The sequence below is a fragment of the Delphinapterus leucas genome, chromosome 12, assembly GCF_059928025.1.
Source record: "Delphinapterus leucas isolate spDelLeu-1000000601 "Yukka" chromosome 12, BTC_Dleu_Yukka2, whole genome shotgun sequence".
In the NCBI taxonomy this organism is placed as follows: domain Eukaryota; kingdom Metazoa; phylum Chordata; class Mammalia; order Artiodactyla; family Monodontidae; genus Delphinapterus; species Delphinapterus leucas.
In genome coordinates this window covers 26,579,040-26,595,765 of record NC_143140.1, presented here as the reverse complement: position 1 = coordinate 26,595,765, position 16,726 = coordinate 26,579,040, and the positions used below count along the sequence as shown (strand labels likewise).

Here is a 16,726-nt window from a genome sequence, read left to right as displayed (position 1 = left end):
GTGAGGGAATACATTTTTTGTCATTTTATGCCACCAAATTTGTAGTAATGTGTTGGAGCAGCCCTAGGAAACTCCATAGAGGGTGTTATTTATTGGTATTTCTTCCCATTCTTTTTTTTTTAAAGATCTTTATTGGAGTATAATTGCTTTACAATGGTATGTTAGTTTCTGCTTTATAACAAAGTGAATCAGCTATACATGTACATATGTCCCCATATCTTCTTTAGCTCACAACTCATTGACTACATTCAGCACAGGGGGTCTTCTATTGAACAAACTGAACAAAGTTTGGAACTTAGTCTGTATTTTTCCAAGAGATTACTAATGAAAATATAGTAAAAATATAATTCACTAATTATATTAAGTATATAGTATATAATATAATTCATAATTCATTAAGTATAATTAATTATACTTATTAATTCATTTAATATACCCACATATATCGTATTCCTAACGTTTATGAGTTAAGAAATATTTTCACAAGGGCTTATTTATTCCTTACAGCATAACCTATAGTAGTACCCTGAGTACTGGATTAGTTCTTTGGTGCTGGGCAGAGGAAAAGACAAGAACTTACTCCCTGCTTCTGGGACACAGAACCAACCAGACCTAATTTTTTTTTTTTTAAACAGGTTGTTTGTTTGTTCAACATCCTCCTCCCTCATGTGTCTTAACCCTATCCCTAACCCTGCCCCGCTCCAGAAAGGACCCTATGCTCTAAAATCATTACTGTCATCACCACCCAACCGCACCCTCCACCTTCCAAACAAAATTCATTCCCTGTGCAGTTGGTCTTTTATGATGTGGTTAATCAGATTACTTCTAATACTAGTGTATGGGTTCTTGACTTTCTTATAAATTAGGAACATTGGCCTTTTAAGAGGATACTTATGTATTTGTTACCTGACTTACTTCCAGCCACTGAAAGGTTGGAATGATCCTTAATGCTTCATCTTTTTAAAAAAATTAATGTTAAAATTGAACTGTTGTTAATTAACAATATTGTGAATATTGTGTTAGTTTCAGGTGTATAGCAAAGCAATTCAGTTTATATATATATATATATATGTATATGTATATACATGTACACAAATATATTCTTTTTCAGATTCTTTTCCATTATAAGTTATTATAAGATATTGAATCTAGTTCCCTGTGCTATACAGTAAATCCTTGTTGTTTACCTATTTTATATATAGTAGTATGTATCTGCTAGTCCCATACTCCTAATTTATCCCGCCTGCCCCCTTTCCCCTTTGGCAACCATAAGTTGGTTTTCTATGTCTGTGAGTCTGTTTGTAAATAAGTTCATTTGCATCATTTCCTAAATTCCACATATAAGTGATATCATGTGATATTTGTCTTTCTCTGACTTACTTCACATATTAAGATAATCTCCAGGTCCATTCATGTAGCTGCAAATGGCATTATTTCATTCTTTTTTATGGCTGAGTAATATTCCATGTATATATGTACCACATCTTCTTAATCCATTCCTCTGTCGATGGACATTTAGGTTGCTTCCATGTCTTGGCTATTGTAAATAGTGCTGCTATAAACATTGGGCTGCAGGTATCTTTTAGAATTAGAGTTTTTGTCTTTTCCAGATATGTGCCCAGGATTGAAATTACTGGATCATATGGTAGTTCTATTTTTAGTTTTTTAAGGAACCTCCATACTGTTCTCCATAGTGGCTGCACCAATTTACATTCCCACCAACAGTGTGCATTCCCTTCCCTCCACACCCTCTCCAGCACCTAATGCTTCATCTTTAAAAACAAAGTACAAGAGTTTCACCAGAATGCTGTAGAGCCTTTGATTGTTCTTAGGCTGGTCTGTTGGGAGCCAGAGGTGTACTGTCCCTGGGATGGGAGGTATCAGTCAATGACCTGAGGGCCTCATCTGGGAGACCCAGAGTAAAAGGGAGCAGGGTCTAGTTTCAAGGGATTGAGGCAAGTGGAGGAGACTGGGTACTGGGTCCAGTTGTTCTGACTGGGAGGTGAATCTCATCATCAGAGAGCTGGTCTGATACTGGGGACTCAGCGTGAAGCTGAGGAGAGGAGCTGGGCTAGTCACCCAGCATCAGTGGTCCTGAGGAAAGGAGTGGAAAGGAATGACCTAACCTATTTTCACTTTTTCTTTATGCAGACTGAGGGTGTTTCACTTATTTTTGAGATCTAAAAAAAATCAATGTTATCCATATCTTAAGAAAGTCTAGATTAATATTTTTCGATGTCAAACACAAGTGAAACATGCTCAATCTGCATAAAGAAAAAGTGACAAGTATTACCTCGTACTCTCCTTTCTCATCCCCTCAGGGTGACTAACTAATCAACAGCTGGTGACTATCCTTACACGTCCCATACGAACATAGATACACACGTGTTGTTCTTACTGTTGATCTCATTTGACTTGTTTTCACAAAAATGAATTGCACTGTAAACATTTTGTGACATTGCTTTCACTCAATCATATATCAAGGATGTCTTTCTGGGCAACAAAGCTATGAATCTCAATTGTTCTGTTCAATAGTTAGGTAATATCCCATCACATGGACTTATTGAACTTTATTCAGTCATTTCCTTATGAATGGACCCTTAGTCCCTCCTCCAGGTTTTTGACACTAAAGATATTCTTGTACAACATCTGTGCATATTTTTGGTAGCATAAGATTCCCCAAAGTGGGATTCCTGGGCAACGCCGTATGTGTATTTTAACAGATATTTCCAATTTGCTTTCCAAAAACATGATCGCATTTCACACTCTGATCCACAATGTAAGAAGGTCTGTTTCTGACAGTCTCACCAGCACTGGATGATATCACTCTTTTTTATTTTTGCCAACCAGATGGATGAGTGATGTTTTCTCCTTGCTGATTTTACTTGTTTCTCTCATCTGTAGGCCTAGAGAGGAACTTTCCTGGGCTTTGGAAAAAAAGTGATAGGTCTGATTTAAATCCTGGCTCTGCTAATTCCCAGCTCTGTGGTCTTGAGAAAGTTAGCTAACTTTTCTAGTTCTCAGTCTTGCAATTTGTAAAATCGTTGCAATTATTCAATAAAATACACGACGTGAAACTCATAACACAATCTCTAACAGCTACCAGAACTCAATACATGGTAGCTGTTATTGTTATAATTAATAAATAATGGTATAAGGGGCTGGAGAAAGAATTGTGGATTCGTTATTACATTATTTCTCTTGATTGCTAATGTGGTCCCCTCAATTTACAAACTAAGCTTAAATGAATTAAAAATACTTTTAAACTCTCTATATTTGACTTTATCTTAAAGGAGTAGTTTATTATTCATTAAGTTATTAATGCAATTACTCATTTATATAAAGGACATTTTTTCAAGTAATGGCCATATCATAAGGCTTATGCTAAGCCTTAGGGATTTATCAGTCATGAGAGGTTAGGCCAAGTTGTGGTGACAAAGCATTCTAAAATCTTGGTGGCCTAAACAACATGGCTTATTTCTTGCTCTCTCTTCATGTCCGTTGGGGGTCACTCTGAGTCATCTAGTCTTTACTTGGGGACTTGTGGTGATAGAGTGGCTACTCTCTGGCAGAGGGGAAAGAGCACGTGGCTAATGCACATTGATTCATTGGCCAAAGAAATTCATGATAGAGAAGTGCCATCCTACCAGATGCCAGGAAGGAGGTATTTGTATTATTTAACTGTCCTGGTGACAATCACAGAAGATAAAGATGAAAAAGAGTTTTGACTTTGAAGGAGTTCCCAGTTGGAAGGGAGGGGAGAACAGCACTGAGACAAATTCTTTACTTATAATTAAAATATATATTTATTTTATTTTATTTTATTTTTAAGTTTATTATTTTTTTTTTGCGGTATGCGGGCCTCTCACTGTTGTGGCCTCTCCCGTCGCGGAGCACAGGCTCTGGACGCGCAGGCCCAGCGGCCATGGCTCACGGGCGCAGCCGCTCCGTGGCATGTGGGATCCTCCCGGACCGGGGCACGAATCCGTGTCCCCTGCATCGGCAGGCAGACTCAACCACTGCGCCACCAGGGAAGCCCTATTTTTAAGTTTTTTTAAACTGAAGTATAGTTGATTTACAGTGCTGTGTTAATTTCTGCTGTACAGCAAAATGATTCAGTTATACATATGCATACATTCTTTTTTATATTCTTTTCCATTATGGTTTATCACAGGATGTTGAATATAGTTCCCTGTGCTCTACAGTGGGACCTTGTTGTTTATCCATCCTATATATAATAGCTTACATCTGCTAACCCCAAACTCCCCCTCCATCCCTCCCACACACCCCCTCCCCCTTGGAAGCCACAAGTCTATTCTCTATGTCTGTGAATCTGTTTCTGTTTCGTAGATAAGTTCATTTGTGTCGTATTTTAGATTCCACATATAAGTGATATCATATAGTATTTGTGAGACAAATAATTTAAATTAGGTGCTAGATGTAGTAGGAGCTCAGAGGAAGGAAGAACTAATTCTATTGGTGCTGGGAGATGGGAAAGGTTTTCCAAGAGATGTTGATACTTGAGATTTAAACATTTTAAAATTATTTTTTTTCTTTTTTTTAATTTTCCAACTTTTAAATTTAAAAAATTGTGGTAAAACACACGTAAAATTTACCACCATAACTATTTAAAAATGCACCAAGTACGTTATCATTCTTGTGCTGCCATCACCACCATCCATCCACAGAACTTTCATCTTGCAAGGCTGAAACTCTATACCTATTAAACAATAAATCTCCGTTCCCCCCTCCTCTCAGCCCCTGGCAACCACCACTGTACTTTCTGTCTCTATGATTTGACTACTCTATGTACCTTACATAAGTGGAATCATACAATATTTGTCTTTTTGTGATTGGCTTATTTCACTTAGCATAATGTCCTCAAGGTTTATCCATGTTGTAGCATGTGTCAGAATTTCCTTCCTTTTTAAGGCTCCATAATATTCCATCGTATGTTCACACCACATTTTCTCTATGCAGGCAACTGTTGATGGACAGTCGGGATGCATCCACATTTTGGTTGTGGTGAGTGGTGCTGCTACGAATATGGGTATGCATGTAACTCTTAGAGTTCCCACTTTCAGTTCTTTTGGGTATATACCCAGAAGAGGAATTGCTGGATCTGATGCTTGTGTTTTAAGGGATAAAAAGTTCACTAGGCAGACCGGTTGGAAAGCGTGTGCCAAACAGAAGAGCGGGTGCCAGGATGGGGAAGTGGGAGGGTGCTGAGCCCTGGGGTGCTTGGAAGACCAAATGGTGGAGAAGAGTTTGGAGCCAGGCAGGGCCAGAAGGTGGAGGCAGGGCCTTAACATGCCTCTTCAGGGTCTTGGCTTTGACTCCACAGCTATGGGGGGATGGTCTTAATGACAGTGTCACCCTGTCAGGTGAACATATGCTCTGCAAGGTCTGTGGAGAGCCCTTCCAAAAGAGTTTAAATGATTTTTTTCTTAATAAGTCCATTTCAAAAAATTTAAGAAGTGTCTAGTATGTTGTTGACACTCAATAAATTACTGAATAATGGTAATTTTATTAGAAGAAAATTCCTATGATCTCCAAACTCTGAGTTTCTTTAATGCGCCACAGACTTCCTGCATCCTTTTCCAATTAAATAAAATGCAGTATCAGGCAGCTGTTGTCACAAATGGCCAAATTGCTTTTCTTAAGTGGCCATGTTTCTACCCTTTTCTTCTGCCAGACAGAACTTTAATAGCACTAAGTACACTCAAGCAGAAGAAAGTAAATTAAAATTTCCAATAGCTGTTAACTTTGGACATCTAGCGTGTCACCGTCACATGCCAGCTCCACTAGCCCAGAGGTTCTCGGAACTCATATCAGCGAAAAAGTTATTAAAATCCTTATGAAGGCAAAAACGTGCCATGGAAATCTAAATGTGCCAGTGTTTTATCAAGAACCAAATAATTTGTGTTAAACATATACATTCAAGGTGCTTGTAAAAACCACTCTCTGGAGAGAGGGATCTTGTAGCAGTCCAGAACCGTGTTCTTAGAAATGGTACAGCATTCTCTACTGGCCTTCCTCAAGTCAAGAATTTGCTGGTTCTACCAAAACCATCCTTTTCGGGGCCATGCCGTGTTTAAGGACAGTGTTTGGATTTCCTTCAAAACAGACTTGGGAAAAGGCAGGTGGAAGAACCCATGTTTCAGATGAAACCACAGAAATGTGTTTAAGTGATTTTACCCCCCAAGACTGAGCTAAATGAACGTGCCGTCTTTGAGGGGGGCTGGACCTTGGGGAAAATCACACTGTTTCCTCCCCAATTCCAACCTTAGTGGACGCAAAATCAAATCTAATGAGCAATAAAGCAACGTGGATGGAGAGAAAGCACCCAAAGCACTACTTGAATTAGAAGGTGTGTTTTGGTGGTGATGGTGGTGACCGGCTTTTATGGAGCATGAGTGCTTATGGTTATATTTCTGTTTTCATATGTTTTTCTCTTCAGTGAAAGGAAGCATAACCTTCTTTTTCTAAGCTCATGTGACTTTGGGGAGAAAATTTTTCGTCCTTTGGTTGGAACCGTTGTAGCCTGCTTTCATAGGAGGCCAGAAAGCTTTTGACTCAGGCCTTACTACAAAGATTAAGATCCTCTCTCTAAAATGAAATGCTCCCTTTGTTGTTGATTTGATGCGGATGGAGGGTGGGTGGAGAGTGGGGATGTGTCCTCAGTCAGTACAGATATACTGGCACTTCAGCTGCTGATCAGAGGTCAACCCTCTGTTAGCGTAACCCAGCACCTACCAAGTGCACGGTCAAAATGCTGCTACACGAGAAAGGACGTGACTGTTTCGTTTCTGTTAGCATGTTAAGCATGAGGTTGTCCAGGAGTTCTAAGCCCCAACCCCATGTTGAGTTAGATGTGCCCAGGAGATCCGGACTCCAGTCAGAATCCCACTGCTGACCAGTGTGACTGGGATCTGTTTTCACATCTGTATAATGGGGATACTGCTGCCTGCTGGGCTGACCTCATAGTGTAGCTATGCATGTCAAATAGATGTAAAATATGAAGTCCCATGCAAACGTAGAGGACTTCTTAAGGGATTAATATTATTATTGTTTGATAAAAATGGAAATACAGGCATGGGTAAATGTGGTGGAGGGAAAGGAGAGAGCTTAGGTGGACTCGCTGGGTATCACTGCACAAGCAGAGAGGAAGCCTCGAAGGATGCCTGTTTCCTAAATTGGTGTGGAACCCGCCTCTTGCCCTTTGAGCCAGGGTGACCGACCCCCCACTCCTTTTATGCCCCAGAACTCTTCCAGGTGACTGCTTGGGCCTCTCTTTGCTTGGAGGCAGCTTCTCTTGCTTTGGTCTTCTCTTTGCCAGACTTGAGCTCCTAGCTCCTTACTCCCATTCTGATTCTGCCTCTGGACCTGGTGTTTGTATTTGGTTGCCTCGAGGTTTGACTCTTCACTCTCCCTTGTTGAGTTTAGCTTGGAATACCGCTGGCCGTCGCCCTGGCCCTCTTGGCTGACAACTGGTCTAGTTCAGCCGTTGCCCCACCATGAGTGGGGAAGTGGCCCATCTGAGCATCAAATGCTGGAACCGGCCTTCCTGTGGGGTAAGCCAATAACCATGGATTGGCTCCATAGAGTAATGTGACTGGAAGCCTTGATCTTCTGGGATTTTCTCCATTTCAGTGATTTCCCAATTCCCTTGTAAGTCTACTCAACCGCAGCAGAGATGGGTGCTCAGTACGAGAGCAGATGCAATGGGGAGCCATCTGGCTTGAAGGTGTAGCTTGAAATGCTGGACAAGGGCAATCAGGTTTTCTCTGATAGACCAAGATTTTATAGTTTTAGCTGCACATTTCATCCTAATTATGAGTGTCTGTAGAGACCTTCCTTCGTTCTTGGCCTCTGTTTTGTGAATACTTTTGTTATTCTGTCTTCTCACCTGTGCCATAAACTCTGTTTCAGTTTAATCCAATTCACTTGGCATTTATTGAGCCTCTTCTCTGTTCTAGGCACTGTGCGGAGATGAGTGACTCCTTGTAGTAGCTAGTGGGTGGCTAAGTGTGTCCTCTCTTCTATAAAACTGTCCAGGCACTGGGTGTGAGAGACCTCCACGTACCACAGAGTCAGGATATGGGTGGTGGTGTCCAGAGCTCATTCTCGGAGAATTTGGGATGATACACTTCCATTTTGTGTGGTACCCATGGCTGGATAGGGACACAGAGAAAGAAGAATGAAAATGGCAGCAGGAAGGGAGGGAAGACGGGGTTGCTGTCTCAGTTTACACAATACCTCGCAATTTTTACTGTTTGCAAAATTCTCCCATATGTATTCCAGTACTTTATCACTCCTTGTGAAATGGTATCTCTGGTCCCTTTTAACAGAGGAGGAAACTAAATATTTAAAAGGGCTACATGACGATTTACAGTCTCATAGTTAAATTGCATCTTCTACTTTTGTTAACCCTTCTTCACTCTGCTCCGGGCACAGTGGCCTCCTGGCTGTCTCCCAAATGAGCCCAGTGTTCTCCTGCCTTAGTGCCTTTGTTCTTGCTGTCCCTTCTGCCCAGAATACTCTTGCCCCATTTATCTGCATGGCCTGCTCTCTTCCTGCCTGACCACCTACAGATGCCCTCTCCTCCAGGACACTCAATCCCCTTTCCCAGTTTTACTTTATCCACAACAGTTTCTACCCTCTAACACACCGTATGTTTCACTTGTTAATTTTATTTATCGTCTGTCTACCTTCAGTAGTATGTAAACACCACGAAGGCTGGGCTTTTTGTCTATTTTATTCGCTGTTGCATCCGTACGGTGCTTAGTCCTATTCTTGGCAAGGAGGAGTGCTCAATAAATAGTTTTGAATGAATGAATGAAGGTTCATCCAAGGGCCAAACCCAGTCCAGCTGACTTCAAGTCCTGCCTTCCATCTACATTGCATGAGGCCACTGGATTCTTTTTTTTTTGTTTAACTTTTTATTTTATATTGGAGTATAATTGATTAACAATGTTGTGAGAGTTTCAGGTGTACAGCAAAGTGATTCATTTATACATATACATATCCTTTTTCAAATTCTTTGCCCGTTTAGGTTGTTACATAATATTGAGCAGAGAGGCCACTGGATTCTGAGTTGATATATAGATTGATGCAGAAGTGTGTTGGCATGACTGGTGGAGATAGGAACTTACCATCATGGAACACCTTCAAAATAGGTCGAATTCTTTTGGCTGTATTACTTTAGAATGTAGAATGCGTATAACTTGACATGCAGAGCTGTCGTAGCTCTGCAGATCAGGCAGAGAAATCTAATGTCCTCTTGGTGGATACAGCCTCATGCCAGGGTGCAATCTGCACAACTGGACAAAAAGGCCTTATCCTGATTCCAACTGGGAAAACACAGCCATGTGCTGAAGTGGGTCTCAGGGCCGGGGGGCTGCTGAGTTGGGGAGAGGGGTCACCTTGCTCCCCTCTTTGCAGAGTGCTCGTCATGGTCACCAGAGCTGCCAGGCAGTTTGGTGGGTGAGAACGAGAGAAAGGAGAAGGGGAAGATTTCACTTGAGTCTCCTACCTCAGAAGTGCAGGGAGCAGGGGAGCAGCCTTGGGGGTGTGTGTGACTACCCGAGAGACTCTTGTGAAGGACCATGGCTCCCTGCTCCAAAGGAAGTTAGGCAAGCAGATTTCTGAGTCAGGGCAGTGGATGGCAGGGAGCAGATGCCGTAATAATCTCATTATTAATCTGAGAACTCAAGGGTGAGTGTACAAAACTGCATGGTGTGTGACTTTGGACCTTGGCGGGGGCCCTGTGAGCTTGGCTGTGCGTCCAGGGCTGGTGATCTAGGGAGAATCGTTCCAGGGGTGTTTGCTGTGGAAGAACGGGTGACTTCCTTTGTTCTCTAATGAATTCTTTCTTTCCTCAAATGAAATTGACTGACTGGAAACAATTTGCTAAAACACTGGGCAAGTATTCACCATGTTCTCTGGCCTGCAGAGGGCAGGTCTTATCCAGAGTTGCAGATTTAGGAGAAGATCAGCCCTGGAGAAGGGAACAGTCAGTGTTCAGTAGCCCAAGGTCACCGTGGGTCACAGACTGCTTAGAGCTGGCCTGAAGATTGGATTAGATCTGGTAAGACCTTTTCTGCCCCCTCCTCGCCCAGAAAGTCCTCAGAACTGGAACTCACAGTGGCGCATGAACAAAGGGACAGGCAAGGGAGAGGAACTAAGGATTCATGAGATCCTACAAGTGCCTGGTACCCTCTCAGTGACTTTAGCTAGTAATTTCTTTTCAGTCATGCAAAACCTTACTAAGTGTGCTTTCTCTCTAGAAAGAAACTAGACCCAGACCAGTAGATTCAGCTCTGTAACTTTCCTGAGTTACAGAGCTCATCAGGGGTGGAACTGGATCGCAAACCCGAAGCTGGCTTTCTTCTGGGACACACATGGCCACCCTCCTGATGGGGATAAACTAGAACCAGATAAACACCCTCCTGGAGCTTTCTGAAACTGGGCCTGTGCTCCACAGTACACATATGCCAATCCTGTGGTTGAGATTTCCAAAGTTTGTGAGAGACTGAATATACAGACAATAACCAGACGATATATAAAAATAGAACTCTGACCCACCATCTCCAGCAACCAGTCCGGGAAGCCAAAACCCCTGTGGCCCACGGGCCCAAACAGCCAAACCATCGTAAAATCCCTAATTTTTCCCACACTTTCAACTTAGGACCAATTGGAGAAAGTCAAATATGCACCCTAAGCAACCAATCATACAGGGTGCCCCACTTTCACTTATCTCACCCACAGCTTCCCCAGGTCAGTAGCCTCCAATCAGGGCTTATCTGAAATCTTCTTTTTTTTCTACTGTGAAACTTTACTGCTCCTCTGCCTGCTTTTGAGTCCCTGCCAAATGCACGTGATGGTGGCTGTCTCTCTTGCTATAGCAAGCTCTGAATAAAAAAATAAAAATGAGTGGTAATTCACACGAAAAAGATGTCCATCGACAGAGGAATGGATAAAGAAGATGTGGTACATATATACAATGGGATATTACTCAGCCCTAAAAAAAACCCGAAAAAATGCCATTCGCAGCAACATGGATGGAACTAGAGCTTATCATACTAAGTGCAGTAAGTCAGACAGGGAAAGACAAATACCGTATGGTATCACTTATACGTGGAATCTAAAATATAACACAAATGAACTTATCTATGAAACAGAAATGGACTCACGGACATAGAGAACAGACTTGTGGTTGCCAAAGGGGAGAGGGAGGTGGAGAAGGGATGGAGAGGGAGTTTGGGGTTAACAGATGCAAACTGTTATATATAGAATGGATAACAACAAGGTCCGACTGTACAGCATGGGGGATTATATTCAGTATCCTGTGATAAACCATAATGGAAAAGAATATACAAAAAAGAATGTTGATATATGTATAACTGAATCACTTTTCTGTAGAGCAGAAATTAGCATAACACTGTAAATCAACTATACTTCAATTAAAAAAAATTTTAAAAAAATTTGCTTGTTTTCATGTGGGTGGTCTTCATTTATTTCCACACTCTTCTCAAGTAATTTCCTGCAAGGAATTGTCCCAATCCCTTAGCCTACAATGATATAAGCACTTCCTTGGATATTGATCTTTTTCATGTTTGTGTGTCTTATCTCCACAATGAAAACATTAAGCTTTTTGAGGGAAGGTACTCAAATATTTTCTCTAACGTCTTCTCAAAGACCAGCACCATCCTATGTGCTTAGTTAGCACTTATTAATATGTAGTTGATGAATTTATTTTACTTTCATATTTCCATGGAAACTGATCGTTTCTGTGGCAGAGTCAAGTTAGATGTTCCTGACACTTCCTTGCCATTTTGGAGGGCATATAAGAAAACGGTATTTCTCAAGCTCCATGAGGTTAGGCTGGGAATATTGGATTGAATTCTGGTCGATAAGAACATGAGCAAAGGTGATATGACACTTGTGGTTTGAGGCAATTAAGAGAGAAAGGGCTTTCTCTACTCTCTGTTCCTTGTGGCTAGAGGCAAAGAACTCCAAGCTGGTGGAGTTGGAAGACAGAAGGCTTGGATATGCTCAGAGTAAAGCCTCATGCGATTGTTGCCTGACTTGCCTCCAACAGTGAAATGAGCAAGAGGTAGATCTGGGCTGAGCCTCTGAGATCTAGTCTACCCCCCAAGCCCCAAAACTGTTTGTGGAACTTTGACGAACAGTACGGTCTCCTTTTTTCATAGGTCACTGAGGAGGTCTGTCACTTGTGCCCTGCACCCTCCACTAGAACTTTTCTTCAACATAAACAATTTAACGATATTTTCACCATCGCAAAATGTATATTTGGTATGATCTCTTCCAATACACGCATCCAGGGCTGGCTTTGCAGGCACACAAGCTGTGTGGTTGCACGGGGCCAATATGCTTAGAAGGGCCCTACATTTAATTTAATGCTCTGATGTCACTGTCTTAAAATTCTTAATACGTTTTGAACAAAGGACCCCATATTTTCATTTTGCACTAGGCCTTGCAAATGATGTAGCCAGTTCTGACTGGGTGAAATGAGAACGGGATTAGAAATGAATATCAGCTGTGGTGAAGGTGGGGTAGATTGCTCTTTCAACCATGACAAGACATAACATTTAAATCCTATAATGTAATAAATTTGAGCATAAAATATCTGTGTTAAAACTTTTCCATGGCTGTCCATGACATAAAATTCACCATAACATCAGAAAATCATGACCCAGAAGAAACAAAGGAAGTTGCCCTGTTTCTTTGTTCTCCACAGGGCTGGCGCTCACCTCCATGGGAATGATCTCTTCTGGAAGGTCCATGAGTGTGGGAAAAGCTGGAATTTGTCTTGTAAGTCAATATATTTTCTAAATTTACTTTTCATGTTAACATACACATATGGTTATCTTAAATCCTTTCTGAAGTGAATTAAGGTATAAAAACATGAACTTGGTATATGTTATGTGTTGAATTTTGTGCCCACCCCCCCAAAAAGTTATGTTGGATCCCAAACCATGGTACCTCGTAACGTGACCTTATTTGGAGGTAAGGTCTTAATAGACGTAATTCAGTTAAAACGAGGTCTTGGGTGGCCCTAATCCAAAATGATTGGTGTCCTTAGAAAAAGGGGAAATTTGAACACAGAGACAGACAAGCATATGTCATTGAGAGACATAAAGAGAAGGCCATCTACAAGCCAAGGAGAAGGACCTGGAGCAGATCCCTCCCTCACAGCCTTCAGAAGGAACCAACCTTGCCAGTACCTTGATCTTGGTCTTGTAGCCTCAAAAACTGCAAGACAATAACTTTTCTGTTGTTCAAGCCACCCAATCTGTGACACTTTGTTACATCAGCCCTAGCAAACTAATACAGTATGTATATGTAAAAATAATATCATCATAGTAATTTTATCATTGCATATTTATCCAAGTTATCTAAGATCATAGTAATTTTATCATTGCATATTTATCCAAGTTATCTAAGATGGGTATACTAAAAATCTAACTAATTCCGTAAGGCACAGATGAAAATTAGCCTTAATGATGATAATTACCCTCTAAATAAAGAAAGAGATCTGGATTAATGCCATGAAATATATTCACCTTCAAGTGCCTGAATTATGCCATGAAGGAACCACAGTAATTTTACCTTTATACTTTCCTGCGTGCTTAAGGACATTTATTTCCCAACTAAAATTCATGAACTGGCTGTTCTCCCATAGTCTCAGCATGAATTTGGATGTTACATCTTCCCTGAACTCTTCCATTTTCTTTTTTCTTCCAGTTTTGGTCTGTGTTTTTTAGTTAATGTTGGCATCCATCAAATTGGAAAGAGCACCTCAGATTGGTTTCAGCTCAGACTTTATTTTAAAATATTGTGAAAGATGATACAGCAGTTACAAGACAATTGTTGGCCATCTCTTTGTTCCTGGGTACCTTGCTTATCACACCTCTCCTGTCAGTTGGTTTTAATTGTGCAAACTGACTGAAGACTATCGAGGCAGGAGAGAAGGAGGAACTTTAAAAACCAGTGGGCATCCTGAAGCAGAGGAAGGCACTTTCTAGTTATAAAGTTAAGTGATCCAACAGTTAAAGAAAAATTGATCCAAGCAAAACTCTAGTTATTGGTGAAACGAACTTCATTAGGGTAGGGATGTTTGACTCTGAAGTGGATGATAAATTCAGGAGCTGAGATTTTGGATGTTGGGTTGTTTGGTTTTGCTCTAGATATAGAGCCAGATGAACAATTCTCTCATTTGGAATCCCCATTTTTTTTTTTACATCTTTATTGGAGTATAATTGCTTTACAATGGTGTGTTAGTTTCTGCTTTATGCCAAAGTGAATCAGTTATACATATACACATGTTCCCATATATCTTCCCTCTTGCGTCTCCCTCCCTCCCCGCCTCCCTATCCCACCCCTCTAGGTGGTCACAAAGCACCGAGCTGATCTCCCTGTGCTATGCGGCTGCTTCCCACTAGCTATCTATTTTACGTTTGGTAGTGCATATATGTCCATGCCACTCTCTCACTTTGTCACAGCTTCCCCTTCCCCTTCCCCATATCCTCAAGTCCATTCCCTAGTAGGTCTGTGTCTTTATTCCTGTCTTACCCCTAGGTTCTTCATGACATTTTTTTTCTTAAATTCCATATATATGTGTTAGCATATGGTACCTGGCTCTCTCTTTCTGACTTACTTCACTCTGTATGACAGACTCCAGGTCCATCCAGCTCATTACAAATAGCTCAATTTCGTTTCTTTTTATGGCTGAGTAATATTCCATTGTACATATGTGCCACATCTTCTTTATCCATTCATCCGATGATGGGCACTTAGGTTGCTTCCATGTCCTGGCTATTGTAAATAGAGCTGCAATGAACATTTTGGTACATGACTCTTTTTGAATTATGGTTTTCTCAGGGTATATGCCCAGTAGTGGGATTGCTGGGTCATATGGTAGTTCTATTTGTAGTTTTTTCAGGAACCTCCATACTGTTCTCCATAGTGGCTGTACCAATTCACATTCCCACCAGCAGTGCAAGAGTTGGAACCCCCATTTTCTATTGGCATCGAGTAAGAAGTAAAATCTCCATTGAGGTGATAGGGTCCAAACTAAATTCAAATGTGAGAAGTTTGTAAATCACAATGCTAGGACTAGAAACCCAGGGACGCTGGCCATAGGCTGTGGTTGGAGACTTCAAGCCAATGTCAGAACTATGGCCACAAGACAGGAAGTTAGAGCAGGAAACCACACAGTGGGTCAGGCATACCTACTGGAGGCTCAGCCAGTTCTGTAAGCCAGGAGGGAGACAGCCAAGAGCCCCAGGCTAGCATGCAGACAGGACTCTGGTCAAGCAGAGACAGAGGCAGAATCAGTGCCTTAGAGAAACAGAAGTAGTTATTGCTCCAACAATCCTGAAGGCTTGCCCCTCTTCTGTGCTATAGCTGACCAAGAGGACGGTGAGTGGGTGAAGGCAGTGTGGGGAAGCGAGAGTGCGTGGTCCATGGTCTAGAGGTCCAAGAACAAGCTGGAGACCAAGTAACCCTGAAATATCCTTTTCCGAGGAGTGCCAAGGTTAGGACTTTCTAGAACACCAGCCCTTTAATACAGACCTATATGGATATGGGGCTGATCTCAAAATTATATATTATTATAATATATGATCATCCTATATGGATTATTGGAGCTAAACTAGATAAAGGCAAAGTCTCATTGAGCTACCTTGAAATACCTCACTAATGGTGGGAAAAGGAGCTGAAGGGCTTTCATTCAACAAACAGTTGTTAAATGTCTTCTGTGAACCCAATTCTGTATAAGGCAGTGTAGGTACAAAGATGAAAAAGACTCCATCTCTGGCCTCAAAGAGCTCACAACTCGAAAGGCAGGTAGACAGTGCGGCAGGATGTGTAAGCCAGGGTGTGTGCAGTGTGGGTCTGGAGTATAAGAGGGGCTTGATGGTAACAGTCTTAATTGAGGGGTTATGACTGCAGGAGGGCTTGTCCTGAAGCTGAGTTTGCAGACAAGCATATCATTCCTTACCCTGGTTGTACGCTGTTTTGGGGTGGTGTGAGGACGGAGTTTGGCACCAGCAGAGCTGAACCTAGGATAAGACATGTGAGGTACTTGCCTTGAGTGCAACAGGCAAGGGAGCACCAAAAAAATCAGTAATCAAGACACATGAAATTTTAATGCAACATTGAAAAAAATCAAAATAATAGATGATGAACAAAATATTAAAATTTTCAATAAAGACAGCCTCAGCTCTGAGCCACATCGGAGCCTGAAGCAAGAGCAAAAGTCCGTGGTACTGATCCTATTTTTATCTAAAATTTTGAAGCTTTGTTCATCTTGAATTGTTTGCATTAATTTTGATTATTAACCACATTGTCTTTAAATATTATTTATCTTCATTTTATTAGGTGAAGTAAGCCAGTCATAAAATACTGCATGATTCCACTTATATGCAGTACCTAGACTAGACAAATTCCTAGAGACAGAAAGCAGAATAGTTCTCACCAGGGGCTGGAGTGAGGGGAAATGGGGAGTTACTGTTTAATGGGTAAGGAGGCTCTGTAGGGAAGATGAATAATTCTGGAAATGGGTAGTGGTGATGGTTGTACAACATTGTGAATATACTTAATGCCACTGAATTCTACACTTAAGACGGTTAAAACAGTATATTTTATGTTATGTGTATTTTCCCACAATAAAAATACTATTGGTTTCGATTACTGATTT

At 41.3% G+C, this 16,726-nt stretch overlaps 1 protein-coding gene across 6 annotated transcripts in view; it reads left to right on the top strand.

The window, feature by feature from the left end:
- Nucleotides 1-16,726, top strand: part of LOC111163420 (uncharacterized) — a 423,524-nt gene that overhangs the window by 73,271 nt on the left and 333,527 nt on the right. For 4 of the 6 annotated variants that reach the window (XR_016395145.1, XR_016395143.1, XR_016395144.1 and 1 more), the window contains one exon: nucleotides 12,764-12,837. Coding sequence is in view for 2 of the 6 variants with exons in the window: in XM_089921800.1 (XP_089777926.1) it covers nucleotides 4,981-5,025; nucleotides 12,764-12,837 (119 nt within the window). In the remaining 4 variants the exon portion in view is untranslated. Of the gene's footprint in view, nucleotides 1-4,980; nucleotides 5,026-12,763; nucleotides 12,838-16,726 lie in introns of all 6 variants that reach the window. The other 2 variants (XM_089921800.1, XM_089921801.1) reach the window with 1 other exon arrangement.